Genomic DNA, 27,036 nt, shown 5'->3' on the forward strand with positions numbered 1-27,036 from the left:
TGTGCTCCTGGATCATTCTGTGCACAGCGAAGTAATTTGAGCCTGGAAACCTGGGTGCATTTGTGCAGATAGACCGCTGAGTCTCTATTGTTCCACCAGACAATCTTCTCTGTAATGGATATTTGGGCGAGACATGCCCTATACCCCATGACATGTGTACGAGGAGGAGCATGGGCATATCACTAGGGCAACACGTCCAGCTGGGAGTATAGACCTATAGCAAGTAGGTATTACTGGTCTGTGTAAGAACTAAGAATAGTCTTATCCATGGAAACATCGTAACTCTGCAGTTACGCGCAGGGAGTCATAGGGGCAAGCAAAGGCACGGCCATACACGTCTTGGGAAGCCTGTCTAGTTTTGTGGGGCTCTGCACAGGATTCTGCGTGATTGCTTCCCGATGGCAAGGCAGTCATGTGAATGCACTGATGAACTGTGGCTGTGAACAAACACATGGGGGGGTCCTAGCAGTACCCATATCTTTGTCAGCAGCTCTTTTGGGTAGACCTGGGGCTAAGGTGTTATGGCAGCCATACCACCAATGTGCTGAGGAGAATGCAGCTGATGAGATGGGCAGCGTCAGTAACACAAATATGTGTGCAAGTGTGCCTACGACAGAGTAGCATCTGCTTAGATGTGTGAACACAGAAGGCGTGCGGCAGGATGGGTACATGTATAAATGGAGATGCCACGTAGCAATGTGGGGACGTGCCTGTTGGGGGTACCTAGTGCATCCAAGGGAATGAGGGGTGTATATGGCATGCTACATTTGTCAGGGAGTGGATGCGTGCTAGTTGATCTGATACATGATGCAAGAAGGGGCTATCTGGGGATAGTGGGGGCAGAGGGGGTTACGCTAAAGGAGGTATTTCTAATGATAGCCATAGTTTAATGCACTGGACTCTGCCCTCCTCTCCTGTCCTCTCCCCTCCCCTCACACTCTTCTCCTCATTACCCAGGTTATCTTGTTTGGGTTAAGAGGCCAATTTCAACAGACTATAATTGAAGAGTGAAGAGAATCTGATAAGATAAGGAAGGGACATCATTCCTCAAGGGATCAATAGAGGTTTCATGTTCCTCCTTCTCCTGCTGTGTCCCTAACAGGCTAACACTCTGTGTCCATGGGCCTGGTTTATTTGCTCTGCTTGTCTGCAAGCCCGGAAAGGAAGCGTGGGAGTAGGGGGGGCCGTAGCCCCCGTCTGTCACACAGCCAAAGCAGGGGAGGGGGCATAAGGAAGGGACAATGGGGACACCGGCGGCGATACGGTTCCCTCTGGGAGCCAGGAGGAGGCAGGGAGGTGACAAGCCTGATGCCCTCCTGGCTCTGGCAGGAGCACGGGCTCACAGGGGAGGTGTTCACCTTTGGCCTTTTATCTCAGCGTTGTGCTCTGCAAGGGAAGGATATTGATAATTTGTCTAGATTTAGACTTGCTTTTCCTAGTGTCCCCCTGCAGACAAGCTCAAAGCTTTTTATAAGCGCTCACGGGATGACCTCTCAGGGCCCCTCAGGGTGAGGGAGGTATAATTACCCCTACCACAAGGAGGGCTGGTAGCTGCTCCTGATTAGGTTTATGTTAGGATCTGAGGTTCAGGCTTGATTGCCCCAGTATCTTGCAAGCCATTCTTAGCAGTTTTTTGGACCAAACCAGCATGAGAGGATCCCCTTAAGAAACATGGAGCTGCCTCAGCAGTGAATACAGATCCCTTCATGGCAGGGCTGCCAGGGCTCCCACACTGCACAGGCAGAGTTTGTTCCACTCCTGCCTCATGCTCCTTGGCAGAAAGATGCGTATCTCACACAAGCAACATGAAATCCATACGAACCCATGTGCAGGGATCAGCGCTGCCTGGTGCGCGCAGGCAGCCAGGGCAGCGCAAAGAAGTCCCTCCAGGAGGCCCAGCCTCTCACATCAGGCGAGCGCTGCGGGTGCTCCCCTGTCCCCGTGGCCAGCGTAGGGATGCTTGGGCATGGGGAGCTGAGCTGAGAGGTCAGCACAGCGCAGGATCCAATCCAGATCCCATACAACAGGGCTGGGCAAGTTTCTGGAGAGCCTGAGACACAGAGGGGTCTGGGGCTGAGATATCTTCTTCCAGCTGATTTCTCTTTTATTTTTAACACCCAGAGAAACAGACGCTGAGAGCAAGTCAGTCATGCAGTGAGCATGTGGCAGAGTTGGGAATACAACCCAGATCCCCTGACTCCCAACCTCAGGCTTTAACCACTAGACCATGCTTCCCTCTAAGCCACCTTGAACTTTCCTCAGTGAGGATGGGGGCTACTAAGCCTCTGTGGGCTGCAGTTTACCAAGCTGTCAGGAGTGTGCTCACTGGACCGCCTCACCAGAGACAGCCTTCCTCACGCACGCTAAAAAAGTTGAAAAGAAATTCATTTCATGGCCGGTGGTTGCTTAAAAAAGGCGATTCCAGCATATGTATGTGATAAATGTTAACTGTGCATTAATCGCATTAAAGAGGACCCTATAAACTTTTCATTTCTAATTAAATTCTGGCCGGTGATTCTGGCAAAGCCAGCACACTCCGGGCCTTTGTTTATGTGGAAAATTAAAATGCAAATACAATGGAATTTATTTCCATTACTAGAGTGATATGCTGGGCTCCTCTGTTTAACAGCCTCCAATTATTTTCAAACAGGTCTCTCTCTCTCCCCCCCCCGGCCCCTTCCTCACTCCCTCATTTTTTTCCTCCCCCTGTTACCCTGATGCTGCTACCCCAGTGTGAGGGGTGGGAGCTGGTAAAGCAGTGGCTGTGCTAAGGATGGTGTCATCTGTTCAAGGTCAAATGCAGGCAGGAACACAGAGGAGGAAGGGGGGAAAAGAGTGGGAGAGCACAAACAAGGAGGCAGGGGAAGTAACAAGGCTTGAGCTAATGCAAGGAGGAGTAAGGAGTTACCTGTTAGCAGCCTCACTGAAAAATATAAGCTAAACTCACTGGCTTGCTAAATCCCAGCCATATAGATGACCTGACTGAGAGAGGTCACGGGTCTTTCCCTGATGGGATATTTTGGTGAGAGTGTACAGTTGAGAGCTCTCTCTGGAAGTTTTCTGGGTCTTTCACAACCTTTTTCATAGACTTTGTCTGGATGTGGCTGCTGCTGGGCCAAATCCTGATGGCTGAGGAAGCACAGAACAGGCCCAATGCCAGACACATTGCCTGCGCAGAGCAAATAAATCCATGCGGCAATGACACATAATCATCAGCTGAAAAATAACTGAACTCTCGTGTTCATTTCCAAGGGACCAAATGTGGCTACACTGTCTTAGGGCATTAGCGCACAATATCCACACAAGTCAGAAGCCGCCGCACAAACCCAGAGATTCATTGTACATTTAAAATTTCTTAACACATATATTTACTGCTAAATGCTGCTGACATAGAATCCCATTCTTTCTTACATATATAAGAGACCCAGGTCAGTTCAGACATGGGAACGTTGCCAGGCAGTCACACACAGATCAGAGGCATCTGCTAACTGACACGGATGCCCTTCTATGCATTAATATAGAAAGTCACACAAGAAGACCCTTGCAAAGGCAAGTGTGCACGTCACTGTAGACGTATGTAGTCATTTATAGATCCCTTCACAGATTCAGTCAAATCTATTTGAAACTGGACAGTATAGTCTTGCACATATTTGTGAAGAAACCTAGGATAAGGAGACTTATCCAAAAACATAACTGAAAAGTCTTAGCAAAACCCCTGAGTGCACCAGAAGGCACACACACACGTAAACATATTCACATAGCCTTAGAAATACGCCAACACACATGCGCAGTCATTCACAAGTAAGTGGCCACAGACCTTGAAGCATGCGGCTGAGAACCAGCCAGACGTGCCACCCCGTGTGTCACACACAGGCGAGCGGCGTACCCTCGGCACGCCCCGCTGGCAAGGGAGAGCTCGGGAGCCAAAGGGATATTCTTTTAGTGCATGTGAGCATCTTAAGGAATCACCTAGTGTAAATGATCCTGCCCCAGCCGAGACAGGGAAACAGGAGAAGGACACATTCACTTACAACACTGAAAAGAGGCCATTACCCAGTCAAACAACCCAATCCCTGACATCATTATTCAATACACAGGAGCCCTGAAATGCACACTAACTCAATCACAGAGACACACGATTACAAAATACTACTGATGGAATCAATGAGACAGACATGCGGTCATACAAAGCGCACCCACCCCGGTGTTAATACACAATAACAGCCACCCAACAAGCGAATACAAAACAGCCATTCATGACCACAATGGCAAAACACGGGGCCACATTCTCAAAGGAGACTTGAAAACTCCAGCAACAAAACCCACCCTTGCCAGAGGGGGCTTAGAGCAAAACTTAGGGTGTGGGCAAAATCTGGCTGTTGTCAGCCTAGTGAGTAACAAATAGTAAAAGCCTCGGCGAGGAGCGCGCAGAGTGTGTTCATGTCCTAGTGAGGCTGGTGGACCCCCAGGGCACTCAGGACCATCCAGGATTGCACCCACAGCCATCGAAATAGACTGGTCCAGTGAAGTGACACTTTTGCTCAATGACCAAAAGCATCATGCGGTCGCTCTTAACACAAGCAGGGGTGCATGACATTTAAGACTCACCATAACACAAGCCAACCTAAGAAAGCAAAACCTACTGAATATCAGAAATGCAACACATCCACGCTATGGATGGATGCAAACGCTATTCAGCACCCAAAGCCACAGAACCATCTCACAGCCGTGCCTCTGCAAAACAGCTCAGTCCTCTTCCCAGCAGCACATCCAAATCTATCACAGCACTAGTGTCTTTCCCCTTCAGAGAGGAAAAAAGCAAAGTGCCCACATAAAACATGCTCATAATGCCACAAATAATCGACCTTCCTTGTGCCTTGCAGACTGTGCCAGAGCATGCTAACCCAAGCGCTTAACACAAGGCCTGAACAGCCAGCTTTTGCAAATCCTGCATTATCTTCTTGGGAGGGAGACAGGGAAACCGGACTCTAAGTCCTTTCCCTGGCACAGCAGGCATCAGCTCCTACTAGGTTGCGCACACAAGAATATGCCATTATTGAGAAAGCCAGCGAGGCCGGGGGAAGACTGTTGTCGGTTGTGTGTACCTGCGTGCGTTGTGTGTACAGGAATTCCCCTTCCTCTACCGAGTGCTGCTGCTTGTAGCCATTAAAAAGCCCAGGTCCTCATGCTGGGTGTTCAGTGAGTATTGATTCAGTCTGCAAGCAATTTTAATATTTCTTCAGGGACTTTCCAGCAACAGCACAAGTCATTAATTCACCCTCCCAAATTGCTTATTCAATAGCAGGAACATGGCTCCTGAATAAAGTCCCAGAATTTATGTGACTCACATGAGTCAGGAGGTCAAACAACTGTTATGGAGCGAAGTTAAAAATCCAAATAAAATATTGACACTTTTTTGGGGAGTGGGAGGAGGGGGAAGGGGAAAGGGAAAGAAAAGGTATTTAAAATAGGGTTTTGTTGCAATGCCCCCAGGATAAAGAATGGAAAGAGATTGAAAACAAGTTGGAGTTTGTAAAATCAATGGGATTTATTGCATATCCGCTTGGCATTTAATAACTCCTTCCTTTCCACCTCCCCCTGCTCTGTATGTACATGGGGGAGATAAACTCTTGAACAAAGATACAAATAGCCAGCCACAAAGTACACAGATGGACACCCAAACACCAACACACAAAGGCAGGCACGTGCAGGGATGAATATTACCATAAGGCAGTGGCATAGCATCAGAAGATCCTCTCAGGACCCAGGGTCTTGACTGAGCTAGACAGAGCCTGTCACATATGGCATTACATATGCCCATGTAGTAGCAGATAGTCTATGTCCGCAGACTTTGTAAAAAAAGAGATGCGAGGGGAAACTGAGGCACAGAGTGAATTAAAAGAGCCTGCTCAGTCGCAGAGCCCATCAACAGGGCAGCTGGATCAGGATCCAGGTCTTCTGATGCCCAGTTAGTGTTTTTGCTGCTGAAGGACGCTGCCTTTCATGGGAATGAAAGCACACACAGCGACCGAGATCAGACCGCAAGAAGGCATCCATCTCACAGGAGGGACACCCAAACCACACAAGAAGAAATGCATCCACAGACACCACGCAAGCCCATCCGTATGCAGATAGATGCACACACAGGTACGAATACATACATGCTTTTACAGAACTCATTGCTATTCAGAAAGCACCGCAGCCAGATTACACACAGAAGTAGAAACATACCTGCAGACAGACATACATGCAAATGACTGTGCGTACAAATGCACAAGCACATACACGCACACGCTGATACATCAGTATAGCCTCGTACAGCTGTATATCCACACCAAAAAAGTCACGCACGCTGATGTGTTGCTACAAACCTGGATTTTACTTACAGTGGTATCTTTTTAGCTAGCTGCACATAAATGGAGGCCCACACAAACTCAAATGCATTCTGCGCAAGCATATTAATATATAGGACTGACTCCTTATATTATACTGGTAACTGTTTCAGGGAAACTATGCTAATTTTCTACCAGTCAAAGATCTGAGACTGTCGTAGCCATCAAACAACATTTATTCATTAGCACTAACTCCATAAAAAACAAGCATACAAAAATATAGCCTAACCATCTAATCAAATAGTACTTGATGGCTTGGGTTATTTAATTGGGCTTTCTCTGCTTTATTTGGGTTTTTGTTTGTCTGGTTGACTTTTTAGCAAAGATTTAGGGCAGGTGCTTTCTCTGCATTGCAATTTTCCAAAAGGCAATTTTTCAAGGGCTTTTTTGCATTGTGATAAAAATAATGTTTGACACCACTTTCCTCCTAAGACGTCTTTTGACCAATATACAGTGTGGTTTCAAAATTAAGCAAGGTAATGAAAAGTTTGAAATTTCCATAATGATGCTTTAAAAAGATTAATTTTTTTGCATTAAAAATATGCTTCTGTGTTATTTCTAAGATTGTTTTGTTCATGATTGATTTTGCAACTGCCCTTTAAAAATGGCAAGATAGAATCTTTGGGCTACCTTATGCTACCTCCTGTCTTTTTAGACTACAATATATTCAAGAAAAAATGTAAAGGTAGTATAGTTTTTTAAATACCATCACCTATGTTCCTCTGTACTCCTCTACCTATGAATCCTGATTGCATTTGATCTTGTCCAATCTAAGTTAGATCAAAAAATGAAATACATGCTAATTTACAGCTGGAGGTATTCCGATTCATTAGGTGAACAAGTACTTAATTCAGATTAAGGGGACCATGTTTTGAAATAATGGAACTGGATAAAATCACTAAAATTCTCTAGAATATCGTGATTTTCAGAAAGAATATCTTGTAATTTGCAATACAGTGTTCCACTGCAAAAGCCTAAACTGTAAAATTTGAATAATTAAATATTTATAACTCAGGTCTTCAGATAGCGTTAAACAATTGCTGCAGCTCTTCTGTGTTTACCCCAGCTAGTGGCTGGCTCAGCATGTCAAGCTCTGGACAAATCAATCTTAGAGATCACTAAAGCTCACGGGGAGAAAAGTTGCCTGCATGGGGATGTGGGGATGTAGGGATGAGGAAACACTTGTGCGTGTGGGAGGATCATTTAAGCTGCTGCTCTTGGGAGGCTGTTTGTCAATTTGGAGTTGTTGAAGGAGTCTCAGCTGAGATGGTTTCATTGACAGGGAATAGGCAACAGGCTTGTTTACACAGGGGCAAACGAGAAAATTAATCTGAATTAACTTTGCAAGCGCATTGGTTAAAAGCATTAAAACATTGTTTGGATGCTCATTCAAAATTTGAGTGTCCTAAATTGAATTTAGTTTACTTCATTTCCAAAGTGAATTAAGCTAAACTAAATTAAAGCTGCCTTAATTCTAAACAAGGGAGTCAGAGGTGTAATGTAGTTTAACTAGACCACTTTAATTTCACACATTCAGTTAATTCAAATTAGTTATTTTGCACAGCTGTATGTAGGTAAACCCTTAGACTGCTTACTCCTATGGACAGAGACTGTATTTATACAGGGGCCAGGAAAAGGGGACCCAAAAGTCCAGTGTACTCTATCAGCCATTGTGATTGTAACCGAAAAGGATAGAAAGAATAGGTTGCTGAAGGCCTACAGAAACCCATAGCTCTGCAGTTGATTGGATGGATGCCAGATACGCGATTTAGAAATAGAGCAGATCTGCACTCACAAACTTACACAACTATGCAAATGTACACACAGGTATGGGCCTTATAATACAGCAGGGTTCCACATTAATTATGTATCAGTATTCAGATATGTTAGGAACTACATCATGGATATTATAGCCTTGTTACGGATGAGTTCTAGGTGGTTATGACTTATTATTTGTAATAACTGTGCTTGGTACTGTACAAAAACATCCATATAGCTAGCTGGTGATGGTTACAAGACACAGATCTGAACAGCCTACTTGCCCATTAAACTCTGTTAAAAACTGTAATGGTTGAATAAATGTTTATTAATTCTTCATGAGGTCTGAATATATAATATGTGACCCAAATGTCTTAACTCCGTATAGCCACAGTTATAAATGCAGACCTATAGGCAAAGATAAACAAGTATGCACATTGTGTGGTAAATTAAAACATACTAAGAGACAAATGCTAGTGCATTTGCAAACACAATATAGATACATAAACAAACATATAGCTCGTATTCTCTAAACGTTAGACCCGACAGTGATTTACATGGGCCAAGCAGACTGGCTACAGATTCGTCTTTCCATTATACAAAGATGGCTTTGTCCTATAAATATGAAAACTAGACTATCTTCTATGGAGAGGGACACCAACTTTATGCTGGGAGCCTATGTAGCACCCGCACCCTGAAGTGCTCGCCTGTGCCTGACTGCTTTGGGCGGCATGATAAAGCAAGGAATAAATAATACCAAGAGCTGTGAGGACTAGAACACGAAGTGAAGGATTCAGGTTCTCTGTGGAAATTTTCAACTTTTCAATGTGGTTTTGAATCAGAACTTTAAAAAAATTCTACAGCTACATTTCAGTGTAGTTGGAACCTGCTGTTTCAATAAAATCTAAATATATTATTCTAATTTTTATTTTTTTAGCATAGTCTCTCATTGACCCTAAAAAGGTCATTTTAAAGGGAAAAAACCCAATTTTTCCATTCTGATAAGGCTTAAATTCTTGTCACAATTTTGTTAATTTCTTTAAAACCCAAGGTAAAAATAACATTAGATCTAAACTGACACATTCCCAGCACAGTTTTTGTTTTGATTTTGGGCAAACATCTTCTACTGGTAAGGGGTCCACTATGAAATTTTCACCCGTTCTGACAAACGTAAGGGAGGCACACACAATGACTCCCCTGTAAAGGGCATCATTTACTTACCCAACACACGCAAGCACGTACTGCAGTGGAGCACTCTACAGGATACAGAGATAATACACAGCTAATACACAATGCTGCCAAGCCCCAAAGTTAAGAAGTCCTGAGTCAATACCCTCCAAAACGAAGAGACTGTCATAAAATTCACAAGGCTGTAAATAAGAATGTATTTGGATTTTTTTCCTTCGCCTCCAGTTCTGGCCCCTTGAGAGGCAGCCAGGTCCCACCTCCACCTGGTCTTTGCAGCCATGAAAGCCAGGAGTACCTTGGTATTAAATGAAAGCTGAAATAATTGCTTATCTTCAAGATCTGAGGTTTTACACAAAATACCAGGTATGGCATAACTTGCAAGAGAGTTGAGAATGTTATCTACATTTATCTGATTCCTCCCAGTTCAAGACTCCTTTCCTAGTACACACATGACTTCTGTTAATCAAAATGAATGTCCACAAGGAATTCAGCACAGACTCCTGAATTTTAATAACTGGAAATGGGCTCAAAGCAAAGCTTTCAATTAAAAGTTCCCATGCTCCAGATTAAGATATTTAACCTTGGCAAGCCCATGTGTTTCTGTAGGTCTTCTTAACTCACCTGCTGGCACAGCCGCTGTTCTGACAGCTCCGGCCCGTGCTGCATGGCAGTCACCGGTGTGCTGGCAGCTCGTGGGGCTGTACCCTACGCCAGCTCCATGCTGCTGCAGCAACACTGCTAGCGGGACCCAAGCCGGCCAGTCCGTAGGCAACAGAAGATGTCACTTAGAACTGCAGTCACTGCAGTGTAGGTGTACTCTTAGGAAATTGTTAATTCCTAAGAGCTCAAAAATTTCTGGCATTTTCATGGCAGAAATCTCTTGCTAGCGAAGGGGACCTAGCCACAGGCACTGCTTCTCTCCTGCTCTCTTCCTGTGGCTTGTTTTTGAAGCTTTTGGTCTTTTGTTGCAGAGATTATGAGTTTGTTGAGGGGGAATGGTAGGACTGTAGCTGCTGGGATGGGTACTTTCATGGGTGTTGTGAGTTGAACATCTGCTCCATGGTTGCCTATGATATTAGAATTTGGACTTGATGACCCAGGTGGTTCCTCCCAGGCCTGTGTTTCTACGTCCAAGACCAGCAGAACTCTTTTTGTCCTTTAAGATTTCCTTAATTCACCTTAAACCCAAGATGTCAAATATCTACACCCAGGATCAAGTTTGCTTCCAATATTTTATAAACTGTATGACATCTTCTAGATGTTTGGATTTTAATGAATTTCTGGCTTTCCTGACTGCGAAGAAAGCCTTCCAAACGTGAACTGAGTGTAATAAAAGTAGAAACACCTGCCTGAGGACATTTCTATGCTGCAGTCACTGCTTGACTGCAGCTCATGTAGATACACTTTAGCCAGCTTTAAGCCAGCCAGCCTGGGTCCTGATGGCTCTGTAACCACAGCTTTGCACAACACAGCAACTATTCAAGCACACCTTCTGTTTCGCAGGTGGGTTTTGCACCCTAACACAAATCCACTTGGATGAATGGGAAAATGTTTCGTAAAGCCTAATGCAGCAATTTATTGTGGGAGGTCAGGCTAGGCAACCTATATACATGGGGCTGACCACTGTCAACCCCATCAGTACCAGTGGCATGAAGTTGTGTGTTACTGCTCAGCAGAATGAGTTGGCAGGCCAACCCCCTGCCTGGCAGATCTCCCCGCTCCCAGAAGGTAGGCATCTTCACCTTTCTTTCCTTCCACCCCTCTTCCTTACGTCCGAACTTGTACTGTGTAGCACAGCAGAACTGGAATGGGCAGAGATCTGCTAGAAGCTGAACGTTAATGCTCTGCTCAAATTAAATGAAATAAAACCATATGGTGTCATCATGGGTCACTGATTTAAAACAACAAAAAAATCCTAGCTCCTCTCTAAGCCCTTCAGATAGTAAAACTGCTGCTGTGAATTCTGCCTCTCTTCAGAGCGCAGCCAAGAAACGCAGTGAGAGAAAAGGGCAGGATTGGGCTTTCTCTTGTGTTTGGAGTGAGCAGGCTGACCTGGAATGAAGTGGCACTTTTTCCCCATGTCTTCAGGCATGATGTCAGTGTGGCTCCAGTGAAGTTGACGGACCTACACAGATTAACAGCAGATACAGAGTCGAATCTTCTCAGGGAGGGCTGGGATTGTGTTTTGAGATATGTAAGGCATCTCCATTTCGACCTCTCATCTATTTGGAAGCTTCAGGAAAATAGATAATCCCTGTTCAGGCACCTTTTAGGACTATCAATCTATCTATCTAATCAATCTAATTAATCTGTCATACTTGTGCCTGTATACCAATGTAGTACATTATCACCCTTCTTCTCTCTCCCTTTCCAAAAGGTAGGGAGAAGGAAATGCAATTTTCATGACAGGAGAGAGTTTGAATGTGTGAATATTGCTCGTGGCCCCTGAATATGGCAGGGTTTGAAGGCATTCTGCTGTCTTGGCAGGGAACGCCAGAGCCTCAGGCCAGCTAGCAAGGAAGCTGAGTCTGCTGCTCCTGCCAATGTCAGCTGTTGTTCTGAGCGTTGCAAGTGTTGCGGTAGATTTTGAGAGCAGTAGGAGAAGCTACTGCCCCCCCCCCCCCATCCTAATGGAAATTATGTTGTGGCTTTTGGGGGGCAACTGCAGCTCTGATCTTCCCTACTACATCTGCCGCTGTAAATTCAAATGCAACCACCAAAGGCAGTGCAGCTGAAATACAGCTCCTGTTGCCTTTGCCTACCTCCCTTCCCTTCACGTACAGCCACTGTCAGCAGGGTACATGTCACTTCGGCTTCAAGCAGGGGAACAAAGCCAATACTGTGCTACAGCTCGCTGAAGCACTTACTTGGCCCCTGTTATTAGAGAGTCTGAGCCCTTCACTCCTCCTTCCAGCTGTCCTCACTGTGCCCCAGGTGGCACGGCAATGCTCCTATCTTCACACTTCAGGCAGGAAACAGAGCACAGAGAGAAATGCCATTTGTCCAAAGTCTTGATGAGAGGTCCATGACAGAGCAAGGAACTGAAGCCCTTTCCCTAAGTCGGATTAGGCTCTAACTATCAGACTTTCTATTTCCCTTCCTTCACCCCCCAAATCCCTTGGCTGTTTTTCCTTAGCGTGCTGTGAAGCTTGCTTTCCATTTTGAACTTTGTTTGTGCAAACAAGACTTTTTTCCCCCGCTTTCTGTTGCTCGACTGTGAATTCAGCTGTGTCTCGACCCATGCACAGAAATGTAAGACTCTCTCCTATTTGAACCAAAGCCGTGTTCAGAGCTCTTTATGCCTGCACAGCACCGATCTGCAGGTGGGATATTGTTGGCTCCATGGGGGCTGTCACCAAGGAGCCCAAAGCTGCCTCCTCCCATCCCATGTTCTCCCTCTTTTCCTCAGGCATGCTTTGACGTCAGCATCACTGAGATGGTCACGAGCCCTTTTGTAGGAAGCAATCTGATGCAGAGAAGGCATCACTGTCTCACTTAGCCCCGCACCAAGTCCCCTGCAGGCTGCCTTGTCTCTGCCACCGGCACAGCCCGTGGCTCAGCAGTACAGCCCTGCGCTAATTAAGCGGTGCGGCACAGCAGGGTGTGTGTTCCTTGGCCATCACAGCCTTCCTTGGACACACTGCAGAGAAAAGGCTGAAGCTTCACAATGTTAGCCTTCCAAGAACTGCTTTAATTGCCCAGTAATGCACACCCTGGGGTCTTGTAATGTGCTTCTAATATGGAGCATTTAAAATATGAATAGTCCAAAACAATTACAAGGAGCTTGGTGCCCTGCTGAGTGTATCCTTCCACTCTGAAAAATAATCCATGACAAAGGAATATGATCAAAGTGAGGACACCAGTGCTTTCTGAAATCTGTCAGGGTCTCCTTGGGGCAGCAGGACGCACCACTCTTTCCCTTAGTGCAACTTCACTCTGTTCTTCCAGGATTAAAAGAATTGCTAGATTGGGACTCCAGATGATTCAGACCTACCTCATCTCCCTCTGATCAGCCCCAATACGATTTTTTATTTGATATACTGTCTAAAGACTCTGCCAGCAATAGTAAGAGAGGAGAAACCACAGAGTATGTCAGGCAGTAAGAGAGTTTGGATAGAAATGTCAGAGAAGCGAGGCACATTTCCTATGATCTGTCATTCTTTTAGCAAATAATTTCTGGACAGGTTTAGAAGTGATTTTTTACTTGCTTATTTACAAGGAATGAAAGAAAGTTCTGCTTCTCAGAAAGGACTATGGCTCAGCTGATTTTAACTTCTAATATTTCTTTCTATATTCTTGACCAAATTTGATTAGAGCTTGTTACAATTGTCATACTAGGAGAGATGATTTTTGCCTGTCCATCTGTATTCAGAATCAGCAAAAGGAATTGCATTAAAACTGCTGAAAATAATGAAATAGAAATCAAACATTGGAAATTCACGATCTAATGGTGAACGTTTAAGAAAGTCAAAGGCATTTGGAAACAGGCAGTTGGTTTCAGCTGGAGCTGTATGCAGTATTAACTCTAGAAAGAGTTACTACAAGCCAGCTATGGTAACTCAGGAATTCCAGGAATGGATGTATAATTCACAGTATGATACTATGTACTGTAATGACATTATATGCCATTACTTAAGATAATATCGCATATTAAATTCAGATTGTGAAATGAAGTTCAGTTGCTTTACTGCAATCAAAGATCTATAAATGTCCTGTTGCTGAAACTTCAGAAGGTTATGTATTAAATCTGTGTACGTTCTCCGAAACTCGAAGTAGACAACTTGTGCAAAAACCTCCCACTGGAAAATGAAAAATGGGAATTTACAATAAGTACCAGTTTATACCCCTAATCAAACACAAATGCTGTTATTGGAGTCACTGACTGTGATGAAATTAGAGCAGGGATGAATTTAGTCCACAGTGACAATTTCTTTTGGAGAAAAGAAAGACGTTTGAAAATCTCAGCATTTACTTCAAGAAATCAGCACTGCTGACTGGTGTGCCAGGATTTGTGTCCCTTCTGCTTTTGGGAAGGGCTGAGGAAGTGTCCTGCGAAAGGGCTTGTCTTTCTCCAGTGTCTAGAGGCAAGAACAAGCCAGCAAAGGCAGCAAGAGGTGATCAAGGTTTTGCTCCCTCTTACACAGCAGTAATCCAGAAATCCTAGGTTTGAGGCAGCAGAGCTGGCTTAGTGCATATTTCCGTCTCTGGTAAGGGTGAGAAGCTTTCAGCAATCACAAAGTTTAAAGACAGCATTATTATGCTGCATCTGTTGCTACAGGACCAGGTTAGCTCTGTTCATCTTTCATCTGCTGTTTCATTAGGTGGTCTCATGTAGGACAGACTGACTCAAAGCCTCTTAAAGCAGCAGCAGTGATGCCTAGCTATCCTGCTGTTTATCACTGTCCCTAAATGAATCGACCGAGGGGGACGCACTGCCATATTCTGTACTGAGCATTAGGGTCCTGAAATTTCTCCTCTTTCCTTACAACGCTAGAGTTCGGTCGTGACTGTAGGGCAAAGGAGCACTGCTGGGGAGAGCCTTTTCATGACCTGCCTCTTCTTTTAGCCGTAGGAAATCCTTCTACCTGAGACCTCATTAGATTTGCCGTGCATTTGATGCCAAGAATTATTTGACCCAAGCCACTGGAGGTTGCATAACCAGAACTGCTCCCCTTTGCTCACTGCTTCCAGACACTTTCTCTTGACATAAAACCAGTTTCATTCTTAGGAGGGGAACGTTTTTGAACAGAGCCTTTCACCTCTGGGTCAGTAGCTGAAATCTGGCCCTGGTTGGTAGTGACCGAAAATCATTACCAGCTGACGGCTACTTGGTGAAATGAGCTGGTGAGTCTCATTCCAGCTCCTAATGGACACATCTCAGTAAACACAGTCACAACTGGCACTAACTGGCATTCTCAGCTGAGAGACCATGAACTGAATGGGGAAGGAAATTGAACCTTCCTCTTCATCCCCTGCCTGGGTTTTTGAAGCGTTATGGACAGGCATTTTATATCACCACCGTTTCACAGGCTGTTTTTACTCTAAACGGCTTTTCGAGACTTTGCAATTTTCATGCAGCATGATTCAGCACAGCCTGATCGGCCATCCAGTAGAATTAGGCTCATCTTATTGTTCCCTTCAGTAGAAGCTGAGCTGTCTGATGCCACCTCCCAGTACAAATGGCGAATCTGATGTCATATCTCAGTATGAATGGAACCATCTGATGTCACCTCAGTGCTAACAGGACGTTTCGTAATATGTCATCTAAGGCTGCAGGGGAAATCCTCTAATCCATTCACTATGCTACACTACAATAGAACATAACACAGTATAATGTGTAGGTTAACTTAGACACCCTCAGGCAGATTTTGGATAGACGGACAGATGGATGGATAGATAGATACATTTATACAAAGTATACATACATTATATCACTCTATTGATTTTTAAAAAGTTCCAGGTCTGCCTGGCTATAATGAGATTTTTGAACTTTGTGTTGCGATCAATGAGGGGAATATTATTGGCCTGGAGAATTGATATACCCGCTCTCTGTGGCTTGTTCTGCTCCTGGACTGCCCCTGCCCCCAAGGTGTACGATTCCATCAGACACTTAACCTCTTTTACAGTGTCATCAGGCTAAAAGGAATCTAATAGTGACACGAGACTTGTGCTCAGCACTCTGGCACTATTGCTTTCCTGTCACAAATAATTTATAGCTTTCTATTTCCATCCCTTTGCCTGCACCCCATCCCCTCTTTCTGTTTCTCTGGTCTGGGGGAAATCAATAAACTCACACAACCAGAGTGGCACTTCAGGGGGTTTTAGGGGGAATGCGAGAGAAGAGAAAAGAAAAGAAAAAAACAGAAAAGAAGAAAAAAGTTACATTATTTGCCCTAGCACAGACTTCTCAGATCAGCTCCTCAGCTGGTGCAAATCAGCATGACCTCAGACTCTGGCCTCGAGGCCCTGAGACACCTTCTGTGTAGGTCCTCAGCAGCTATAGATGAGGGCCCCTGGTACCACTGACCTATATGGGGTGAGGATCTTGATCTCCATCCCCAGCTAGAACCTTGACATTCCCTGTCTTCAGCTATGTCCCAGGCAGCCTCTCTGCCACTCCAGCTACCGCCCAGACTTCATCATGTGTGTATCAGAGTTTCCTAACATGCTGAGGTGATATGCTCTGAAATACCTTTCTTTTCCTAAGAAGGTTTCACTCTCAGGAGTTGTGCTTTTTCAAAAATGCTCTCTCAATGTCTCTGCCTATCTCTATCCATGCAACACCGCCCACTAGCCACACATTTGCTCTTTGAAGTTTTGTCAACTCATTCTTTAGAATGAACCTTTAAGGGAAGCTCTCGGGTGGGCAGGGAGAATGTGTTATTTGCTTTCACTTTCTGGAGAGATTTTTGGGGAGAAGTTAAAGCTAATATAATGCAGGGCTGAGAGTTCCAGAAACTCAGGCTGAAGAGCATCTGCAGCCTTCACTCTAATTGGAGAGGCTCGTTTTAATTTCAGAAAGGAATTTGGTCTCCATGGCCTCCACAGGTCGTGGCTTATTTGCTGAGTTCCTTGGTGAGACAGTCATTCCTGAGTCACAGATACCCAGCATCTGCCAGTAGGCAGGGACCTTGCCAGTCAAGTACTAGGCGCTAGTGATTTTCTTTCACCACTGACCTCAGCTGGATTTAAACCAGTGACCTAGAGGTGAAAGATTTCATGTAACAAGAAATGGAGCACTGACAATTACAGTTCAGTTTATTTTCATTCTGAGCTGCATTATGAGCTTTGTGGCATTCACTGAGACATCTTTTTGAGTTCCCACGCTGTGTTCATTCACCAGCTGATAAACACCAATTTTTGTCCTCTTTGCTGGAGCTTCTTTTTCCTGGTGATCTATATCCCATCACCACTTCCTACAGATGCCTTCTGCTCCCACCTTCTCATTTATGAAGGGCAAGGGCTTTGGGCAAGCCTTCCATCAGTTCAAAGCATTTAGTTCTATGCCATAAAGGTATTTTTTAGGTACACAACAAAATTAAATCTACACCGTTTGTAAATCCAGCAGTGGCTCTATTAGCTGCAAAGACTGCCTTGCGATCATGCTGGCAGATCAGATCATAAATGATAATGCAGTTGCTAACACACAGGAGATCCTAGCTCGTTCACTGAGCATCATAGTTACGCAGTGAATACCCAAGTTTGGGGAAAAGATGACAGAGCAGAGCAAGGACAATTCTCTGGGAACTGGACCATTAAAGCAGTAGAATCAGGACCACCAGAAGGCAAATGAAGCCACTCTGCTACACCCGGAGCTCAGATCAGGCCTTCAGGTTCTGTTAGCTGGGATCATGGGTATGCAAAGGCACACAGAAGTTGCAGTTGAGTTCTGAACATGTTTTGCTCTTTTACAGGATCATCAGAACCAAAGTTCAGCAACCTTTTCACCCAACACCAGACGGGAGCGGGACAGGTGTGACTGCACCAGGACATACTATCGGTAAGAAGACTGTCATGAGGGGTGGTGACAGGACAAGTGGCAATGAGGATGAAGCTTAGCTGAGGGAACGAAGTCTGACAGGCAGATGTTAAGCAGAGCAAAAGGGAGGAGGGGGTGGGGGGAAAGAAGCCTCAATGGAAATCAGAGGTTTCCGTTCTTCATTTCCCTCGTTGCATTGCAGAAAAGGGAATCATGGCAGAGAAACCAGCACAAGGTAGGGGTTTGCCCAAAGTGATTCTGCCTTAACATCCATTTCATGTTCACGCTCTCTCCTTCACCTCCCTAGAGAGATGTATTTACCGCTATCCTGTCTAAGCACCAGTCTTCACCTTTTGTCTCCTTACTCTGACTCTCTTTTCCCCTCTCTCTCCCAATTTCTCTTCTCTCCCTTTGCTGGAACTGGTCCATTTCTTAGAGCTAGTAATACACAGACATGGGTAAGATATTCCCAATGCCTCACAACTGAGTTCTTCATTGTTCTAGCTCTGCAGCCAGGTATCCCATGGGTGTATTTCACTGAGAAAATGCACTTTCTGCTGGGGGAGATGGGTTTATCGAGGTGAGCAGAAGATGGAGGCTGTAATAAAGTGACCAAATGTCTTCTAGTCTGTTGTGTTTAAACATACTGTGAGATGTGTGATGAGGTACTTTTCACTCTGGGCTGCATGGTGCATATGTCTGCTGTTGCTAGCATAGCTTTATCCAGTAACAATTCAGAGCAGGAAAACCATGCAGTATTCTGGGATACTGTGAAATACAGTGGCTTATTCCTGGCCTAAGACACTGTCTTGGATACTGTTGGGTACTGAGAATCAGCTGCTATACAAGGATTTACTGGAAGGTGCTGATCTACATGGGACAGAGCTGGCAGATATAATCCTGTACACGAATTGTGTTCAGGAGCACAGTGGAACTAATGGGCCAGTATGGAAGAGCATTTCTGGATGCCCTTTTAATCTGGACTTGCTCACTGGACTGGGAATCACTGACCACAACAGATGGAGCTGGCAGATATTTTTCCTCCTTGGAAAAGTGGTGCAATGTCTAGGGAATGCATTGGCTGAGCTGGGATAGTGATTGTGAGTGCTGCTACTGGAGTCTCTCATTGCTCTGGGATGTACTGGGAAGTGTGGGTCTACATCAAATAGTGTTGACAGGTTCTGCTCCATCCTGGAAGGCTTGTATTGGAGGTATTGATTGCTTCAGGTCAGTGCTTTATGACCTGAATGATGGGTAGTGGCCTAGAGAATTGGGATATTCTCCCCATTACTGGGACACGCTGGGACATAATGGGCATGCCTACTGGATCCATAGCTCTACTTGTTCTAAACTCTAAAGCCCTGATTGTCATGAAGTGATCATTTCTAATCTGGATGACTTGTCATTTCTGATATATTGGAAACACATGAGCAATCTTGGACAGCCCTGAGTGGCAAGAGGAGTCTGCCTGCTGACATTGGTTAGTGCAAAAGGAAGACACTAGATTTTTATTAATCTGGATTGGAGTATGTATTACTGACTCACTGTTTGTTCTAGTAGGGAACTGAATTTATTGGCCCAACACTGAAGCACTTCTAACCTATACTAAGAAGATACTTTTTCAATGAGTGTTTTGGGTTCACACATAAGAGGCTGGTCTGGCTAAGACAGAACATGTGCACTCCTGGTAGGAAAAATGCTGAGAGGAAATGATCTGGCAAAATATGGATGGACTAGGAAGTCACTAGAGAATGTGGCCTATGCAGCATTGCACTCAGTTACCATGGCATGCACTGGGAAGCCTGCTCTGAACTGGGATATAACAATAAGGTTCAGCTTCGTGTTGGAATACACTTGCTTGTTGTTAACGGCCCTGTACTGGAAGGCTGTGGAGCTACGGTATAGGAATGGACTGGCAAAGCTGAGATGCAGCAACATTAGCAGTAGAGCGAGTATGAGTCCTTCAGTGTGAGGGACTGGGAGTCTGCTTAGTGCCCAGGCTTTCCTATGAGACTGGTGGCATGCGTAGCTTTCAGCTGGGGGATCCCTGAGTGCTGTGCTGCTCTCCTCATGGCCCTTTTTCCCTTTTCCTTTTGTCCAGTGCCCAGCACAGCATCCCCTCCCGTCTCCAGTGCCTCCAATGATCCAGTGGGCTCTTACTCCATTAACGGGATCCTGGGGATTCCTCGGTCGAATGGCGAGAAGAGGAAACGTGATGAAGGTAGGGGGAGGGGAGAAGCTCATCCTCCCTTTTATATTCTTTGTCCCCATGTACAGGCTCCAATTTCAGGCCAAGGTTTGCAGCTGCTCCAGGGGCTAGATCAGTTTTAGCAACAGAGACCAGTTCCCCGCCACTGCCCTGCTGGCTTGGAATGCTCTTCTTCCGAGGCCCTTTCATGACAGGCTGCGTCTCCAGACATCTGCTCGGCAGGCAGAGAGCCGTCTCCATTGCTGGAGCTGATCCCATGTTCATTCACTGCTGGAAACGGCTGGAACTGAACTCCCCAGGTGCCAGCAGGTGCCCGGACTTTGAACTGCGGGTAAACACGGTTTCCCGACTCACTCATTTTCAAACAAAATGCCATCTCGGAGATGCACCAGCAATGTGGGAGTTATCTTTCATTCCCCTTGCAAACAAGTTTCTGCCCTGTGACGTGCCATGAGCGACATTAGCTGGTGATCATAAGGGCCCAGTTTTCAATGGGTAGCATCTACCACAGCAGAACTGCCATGCTTGCAACAGTCTGAAAGCAGAACAGGAGGTCTTCTGAGTACTCTTGGCCCTAAGGTTGTTATCTAAGGCTTTCGCTAGGGCTCTAAGGAATTAGGATTAAGCTATCTCCTTTTCCTTCCTACCTGCTGGGAAGGACTCAGGGCAAAGTGAAATGAGCCAAAAGCTGGAGCCTCAGGTCTAGATAGACTGAGTCAGGAGGGGTGGGTAAGGTCTTGGTGCTCTTATGGTGGCTTTGTAAACTTTCTTTCTTAAATCTTGCTCTTTTAATTTGATGCATTCAAAAATTGGAGGCCAGAAGGTGAACTTTCTAAGAGTAGTGCCTGACCAGTTAGTTCGGTTCAGCCCTGCCTTCAGTATGTTGTTTTCCACTGTTGCCTGTTGCGTGGGGCGACCTCTTAGCAGTACAGGTGGCTCAGTGGGCTGCATGTGCTGTAATCCCAAGGCTGTGCAGTGCAAGAGAACATGAGGGTTCTCTGTGATACGTGGTGAGAAGAGAAAGCTCTCCTGAGAGAAATGCTGCATTTTGGGGTTTTGCTAGTAATTTTCTCAGCATTGGTTCTGGTGAAGTTCACATCTGTAAGTCTTTGATCCAAATAAACACAATAATCCCAAGAAAAAAAGGCAGTCATCATGACCCCTTTCTCCCTAATACAAAGTAAAACTAGAGGCAAGGACTCAATCCAGCTCCTATTAAAGCAAATGGGAAGATTTTTGCTGATGTCATTGGAAATTGGATCAGGCCCCAGAGGAAGATCCATTTCCCAGCTAGATGGCAGTAGGGCCCAGCTAAGAGAAAAGTGTAGCAATGGAAGGGCTGAGTCAATGCCTCAAAGCCAAAAAATGTCAGGAATAGGAGACTGCAAATGTTGCAAACCCCTCCAGCATTTCCCATCACTACATATACAGGAAATAGTGACATTTCAAACTGAGTGACAAGTTTCTCTAATGGTTGTGCAAATCTCTTGGCAGTTATTTGGGGTTTTTGTGAACCCCTGTTCTCATACAGTCCAGTGTGGTGATCACCAGCTCTCAACATGGTGCCTCCATATCTCGTTTTGAAATGAAGCAGTTCAATTTGGCTTTAGCAGCTATTCTTTCCAAATACCTGGAAAGATCATCCCACTTTAGGTGCAGCCACACAGTCAATTCCAGCCTGAGAACCTGAGCTTTTTTGGAGCAGTACAATTAAACACAGAAACAACCAAGCAGCCATCTAAGACTGACACTTCACAATGATATATTGACAGTAAGAACAACTCTCTGTGCCTGTCCTTAGCTCATCCCAGATTTGATTTATGAAGGGCAAGCAACACTCTGCGACTCTCTGCTGTTGGCCAAGAGCCCATGTATCCCACTAGGAATCAAAAAGGTACCAGACAATCCTGGAGACGTTGCTTGTCTTTAGCTCTCAGAGTTTTAGGTGGCAGTTACATGACACAGCTGCAACTGCCTTAGAGAACAGCCTTCATCCTGCCATCCCAGGTATCTGCTTCAGGGAGATGTCGCGCTGCTGTCCCAGTGAAACCTCGCATGGGACCCCCTGCCAGCTGCTAAACACCCCTAGCCAAGAGTTGAGTTATCTGGGCTCACACTGGCCTTAAGAAATGCTGAAAGACATCATCACTTTGTAGGGTTGGGTCCTAAGGCCAGAAGGGTCCAAGGGTAGGTTTTGCACAGCCAGTGATCTGCACTCGCTCCTGGGCAATCTCCCCTGTAGCTCTGAGGGCTCTGATTGTTCCTAGCGGAGATGGGGATTAGGAAAGCCTGGCAAGAAATCCAGTGCAGGTATTTCTTTCATGTTCATGCTGGATGCATACACCTTCTCAGTATTTCCCAGAGCCTTTGAGCACTGTTTTGTTGCAGATTCTTAACTGCAGGGTCTATTCTCGCATTGAAAAGCCCTTATGAGCTCCCAATGCACGTCTACTTTCCCAGCATTTTGGGGGTGGCTCTTCCCCAAAGGAGGCAGAAGCAGCAGCACTGCTGTCTCTTTCTTTCCACTCTGTTGGACCAGCTCTGCTGCAAGGATTCCTCTGTGAGGAATGCAGTTCAGCATAAAGGGGGGAAGTACCAAGCTACTCTTGAATCCCTGGTTCTGAAAACCTTGTTAGCAACCTCTCTGATGGCTGGGGGGAACAGGGTGGGAGAAAGACAGAGGAGCCTCTATCTGAGCACACCCCCTCCCCCAAGTCCTCCTTGCTGCAGCTGGTGCCTGCATTAGACAGTAGCACAGATGATTAAGAAGAGGAGAGATAATTATGTGTCAAGATGATGTAGCAGAACTCCTGAGTTGGACAGAAGGAGCCAGACAGATACATGAGGTGGGCTCAGCGATGGACGGTGACAGCCAGGTGTGTCCCTCACAGGGAGTTAGAGGGAAGAGGGGAAATCCCAACCTACCAAATGTGCTGGTTGCCACTGCAAGAGTGGCCTGGAGAGACTATGGCATTGAGAGAGAGCTAGCAGGGAGGTAGCTCTGAGTCTCTACTAGTCACAACAAGGACCTGTCAGATCACAAGTCTTTCCTCAAAACTCGGTCTGTCTTCCTCAGGTGAGTGCCTAGGAAGGATGGTCAGGATTTGCCTTGTTAAGACCATGTATTCCTTTTGTTTCAGTTTTGACCAGTGATTGTGAACCCTCTGACTTCTGTGACAGATTAGACAAAGCAGAGAGTTGGTCTCCTATGATTTTTTAAATAATTTGGCTAAAAAAGTTCACCACCACTTGTGCAGCACAGTGTGTGCCATTTCTTGCGGTCTATGGGCACTGCCAGTGTTGCTGTAATTTCCCTCTGACCTTCCCCACCACTTACACCCACCAACTTCCAGAGGCCGAAGTGGCCCTGCAGCATGTAATGACTTTCCCAAGACCACTGAGGGTCTTGCAGTACCAAGCTGCAGCTGGAAACAGAAATTCCTGGCTCTTCATGATCCTAATGTTGTACTATACTGTGATGGCAGGCCAAGCTCAGCAGGGTCATTGTCAGACTAAGGAGCAGCAATAAGAAGTCCAGAAGGATAAAGGGGAAAAATAATACGCAAATATTTCTGTTGTTCCATAACCCCCTGACTGATAGCTAAAAGGATGAGAATTGGGGTGACCCAGAGGCACTAACAAAAAATTAGTATCACTCATACTGTAGTCTTGAGCACTGTATAAGGAGAAAAAGGGAGAGATCAGGAGAAAGGGAAGGATGGATAGATAGATGGATGGATAGACAGATAGATAATTAGATAATATGAAAACTGTATTTCAAACTGTTCCCTGCATACCACAGCATCTCCAGCTGCGTGAAACTTTTGGGATCTTTACAAAACCACTGTTATTAGAGATAGCTCTTTCTCTCCATAGCAGGCCACAGACTTCCTCTATAGACCCAAATTCTCATTTGGGATTCGTCTTCCAGTAAGGCTGGTGCTGTAACATTCTCAGCATTATTAATCTTGGTCCCTGACAATATCTGTAGTATTTGACAGCATTACTGGCAATAATATCTGCAGTGCCGACAATGGCAGAGATAATATCCCCCAGTATTATCAGCATTAGCAGGGATCATATCTGCAGCCTGTTATTGGCAGGAGCAGACGTAATGTGTCCAGTATTATTAGTATCAGTAGTAATAAAACCCACAGGCTTGTTAGTATGATCAGTGCTAATATCAGCAGTAGGTTTGTGGGAGAGGAGGGGACGGAGTGATTGCCACTGTAAATGGCAAAAATACTTGGGCTGTTTGCAGTAAAGGAATCCCCAGCGGAGATGGGGGAGCAAACCTGAGAAGGCAGAAGTTCCTCCTTTCCTTTCTTCACCTGTCATTTTGATGACTAGAGTGATTTACGTTGAAGTAAGCGATGCAAGGCTGTGTCAGTGCAGGTAGACAGTAAAGGGTCACCAACATTTCGGCAGGTTTGGTGGTGTTTTCCAGAGTGTTAGCTGTATCAGTGCAGGTGGTTCACCGTACTCTTCAAAATGGGGTTGAGCTATGCGGAACAGGGTGCTGCCTACTAGCAGTAGGAACATTTGCACTGTTAGTCCTGTAGCTGCAGGATGGGCAGCGTCACTGCACTTCTCTTTGGTGCTGCGTGCATAATTTTCTGACTGTTATTACCACAACACCCTCTACTGAGAAGCATTACTTTTGTTACAGGTGGTTTTCTCTTCCCTCACTCCAAATGGGAGGACTCTGACTGCAGGGCAGGGTTTTGACAGTGTTCAGCTTGGGGATTTTCCTACCTGGCCATGATCTCATTTTCCTACTGGGAAAGTAGAGTGGAGTGTGAGGCAGGGAGATCTGCAACAGTCCCAGTCCTGAAAGTTGTTTTTTTAGATACTGCCCCAGGACATCGACTGTCTTGAAGAAAATTTTGAACTCAATTGTTTAAGTGGAAAGCAGTGCAGAGAGGAGAGATGTGTAACGTGTTTAAGAAGGTCTGAGGTTTTGAGCAGATATACAGCAGCTGAGTGTGCCACTGCAAGTATGATCCCGTTTGTGTTGTTCAGAGTGGCAATGATAATATAATTTGGAAGACGTAGTTGTGACATTTCAGGTGACTTTGTGTCATTGTCAGTGGCATCAATATGTGTTTGCAGGCAGCGTGGCTGTGGTTATCATGTTGTTGTAACTGTATCGCTATAGGTTGTGGGTTTGTGACACTAATGATGAGATTAACTGTATCACTGCTTGCTATGCCACCCCATTACACTCAAGGCTGTTACACACTTCACAGAGGTGGCTGTGAATTGTTTCTGGTGGTAGGTCTGCATCATGGCATGCAATAAGGTTGTTTCAATGTAGTAATTGTCGGTACACTGGTGCAGGCTGTACTGTACTGTCATTGCAATTCATATAGTTGTTACTGCAGCTGATGTAATTTGTTGATTGACAACAGACTGTCACCTGGCCAGGAGAGTGAAGTCAATATGGCTATGTCACTGCAGTGCTGCTTTGAGAATTGTGTGTTTTCACGAAGTATGACCATATTGTTCCACAGCATATTGGGGTTGTTTCAGGACATACAGCGAGCTTATGCTCTTATCTGCAGTATGATGATGCTTTACCAGTGCTGTAGTTGTACGAGTGCAGAGAGGACTAGCCCTTAACTGTCCTGTAGGGAAATACATTCATTTTCCTATGCTGCCTGCATACGTTTGCGAAGAGTATCAGTGAGTCATTCCACTTGACTGTATCATGGCACCTCTGGGCATACGTTCATCTCTGGGCGTATTAGGTGTATTTCTGTTCTCCCAAAACTGTTGTGTTGCTGAAGACAACAGAGTGTGTTGGGAGCCCTGCAGGTGACACAACAGCACTACTGTCTGTGGTGTGGCTGCAGTGTTTCATGCTGTGATTTCGTCACCACAGCTGATGTGTTTGCGTTATTCTATATGATTGCTTTATTGCAGGTCAGCAATAGTCTTAATGACACTGGAGACACATGCAGTTACATTGCCTCAGGTGCTAACCCCATGTTCCAACCATCACACACAGTTGTGGGGTGTGCAGCCAGCAGTTGATGGCTGTGCACATAGAGTGAGCAGTTTCTGGAGTGTTTCACATGCTCTCAGTGTCTTCCTCCTGCTTTCCCTGGGACTGTGTTGTTTCATGCAGCGTGGCTGAGTTTCCAGTGGCTGTCAGCTTGCAGCGATGGTGTATTACTGCAAACAGCAGTTGTCACAGGGGACATCCAGGCTCATTGTGTCTATACACACAAGTGTAGGTAACACTCCCTTCCATTCTAGATGAAAATGTAAATTGAAAAGGGAGTTTATTCTCAGCAGCCACCCACTTCTCCCTCCTGAGGGTCTTTGGCTGGTTAGACTCCTAGGAGGACATAAGAAAGGCGCCTGCTACTCATCCTGCACCTCTCTAAATAAACTGCAGGAGGATGGTCAGAAAAGGGAGAGTATGTGTGGAAAAAGAGAGGAGGGGGAAACTGGATAAAGGAGAGGACAATGAATACGCAGCACAGCACTGTCAGAAATGTGGGCTGTTGCACCATGAATCTGGAGGTCAGTCTGTAAGCAAGAGAAACTCTGTGTGTGTGTGTGTGTGTGTGTCTGCACACACCCTGGGAGTTTGGGGGGTACGCATTCCTCAGGAGGACTTCAGGTAAGGGAGAGTTAACAGCTTACATCACAGAAAGCAGTTTGGACAGAATGCTCTGCTTCTAAAGCTTATAGTGCTGCTTAGTTTGGCAGGGTTTGGTACTATCTGAAGACAAGCTGGTCTGGCTTCAGCTGTATTTGTGTGCGTCTCTGCTGGTGTATTTGTGTCTCTAGGAATGCACGCTTGTTTGTTTTTTGTATTTCTGTGTTAGGATCACTGGTTTCTACTTATCTGTGTTTATGTACTGGGATGAGCGGCAGGTTGGACCCGTATTTTTGTGCATGCCTATGGAGACCTGGAAAATGTGTATGTTAAGCTGTGTATAATATTGCCTAGTAGGAGAATGCATACTGTGGATCATATGGATGTCTGGGCATGTATG

General features: G+C 45.4%; 1 protein-coding gene and 1 long non-coding RNA gene across 5 annotated transcripts in view; one reads left to right on the plus strand and one right to left on the minus strand.

Annotated features, from left to right (window-relative positions):
- The window catches only part of PAX2 (paired box 2), an 85,639-nt gene that overhangs the window by 16,600 nt on the left and 42,003 nt on the right, over positions 1 to 27,036 (plus strand). For 2 of the 4 annotated variants that reach the window (XM_050898648.1, XM_050898644.1), the window contains exons 4-5: positions 17,753 to 17,838; positions 19,919 to 20,038. In XM_050898648.1, the coding sequence (XP_050754605.1) occupies positions 17,753 to 17,838; positions 19,919 to 20,038 (206 nt within the window). The remainder of the gene's footprint in view (positions 1 to 17,752; positions 17,839 to 19,918; positions 20,039 to 27,036) is intronic. The other 2 variants (XM_050898646.1, XM_050898647.1) reach the window with 1 other exon arrangement.
- The window catches only part of LOC127017539 (uncharacterized), a 184,286-nt gene that overhangs the window by 6,340 nt on the left and 150,910 nt on the right, over positions 1 to 27,036 (minus strand). The window lies entirely within an intron of this gene.

This window comes from Gymnogyps californianus, chromosome 6 (assembly GCF_018139145.2).
Source record: "Gymnogyps californianus isolate 813 chromosome 6, ASM1813914v2, whole genome shotgun sequence".
Lineage (NCBI taxonomy): Eukaryota > Metazoa > Chordata > Aves > Accipitriformes > Cathartidae > Gymnogyps > Gymnogyps californianus.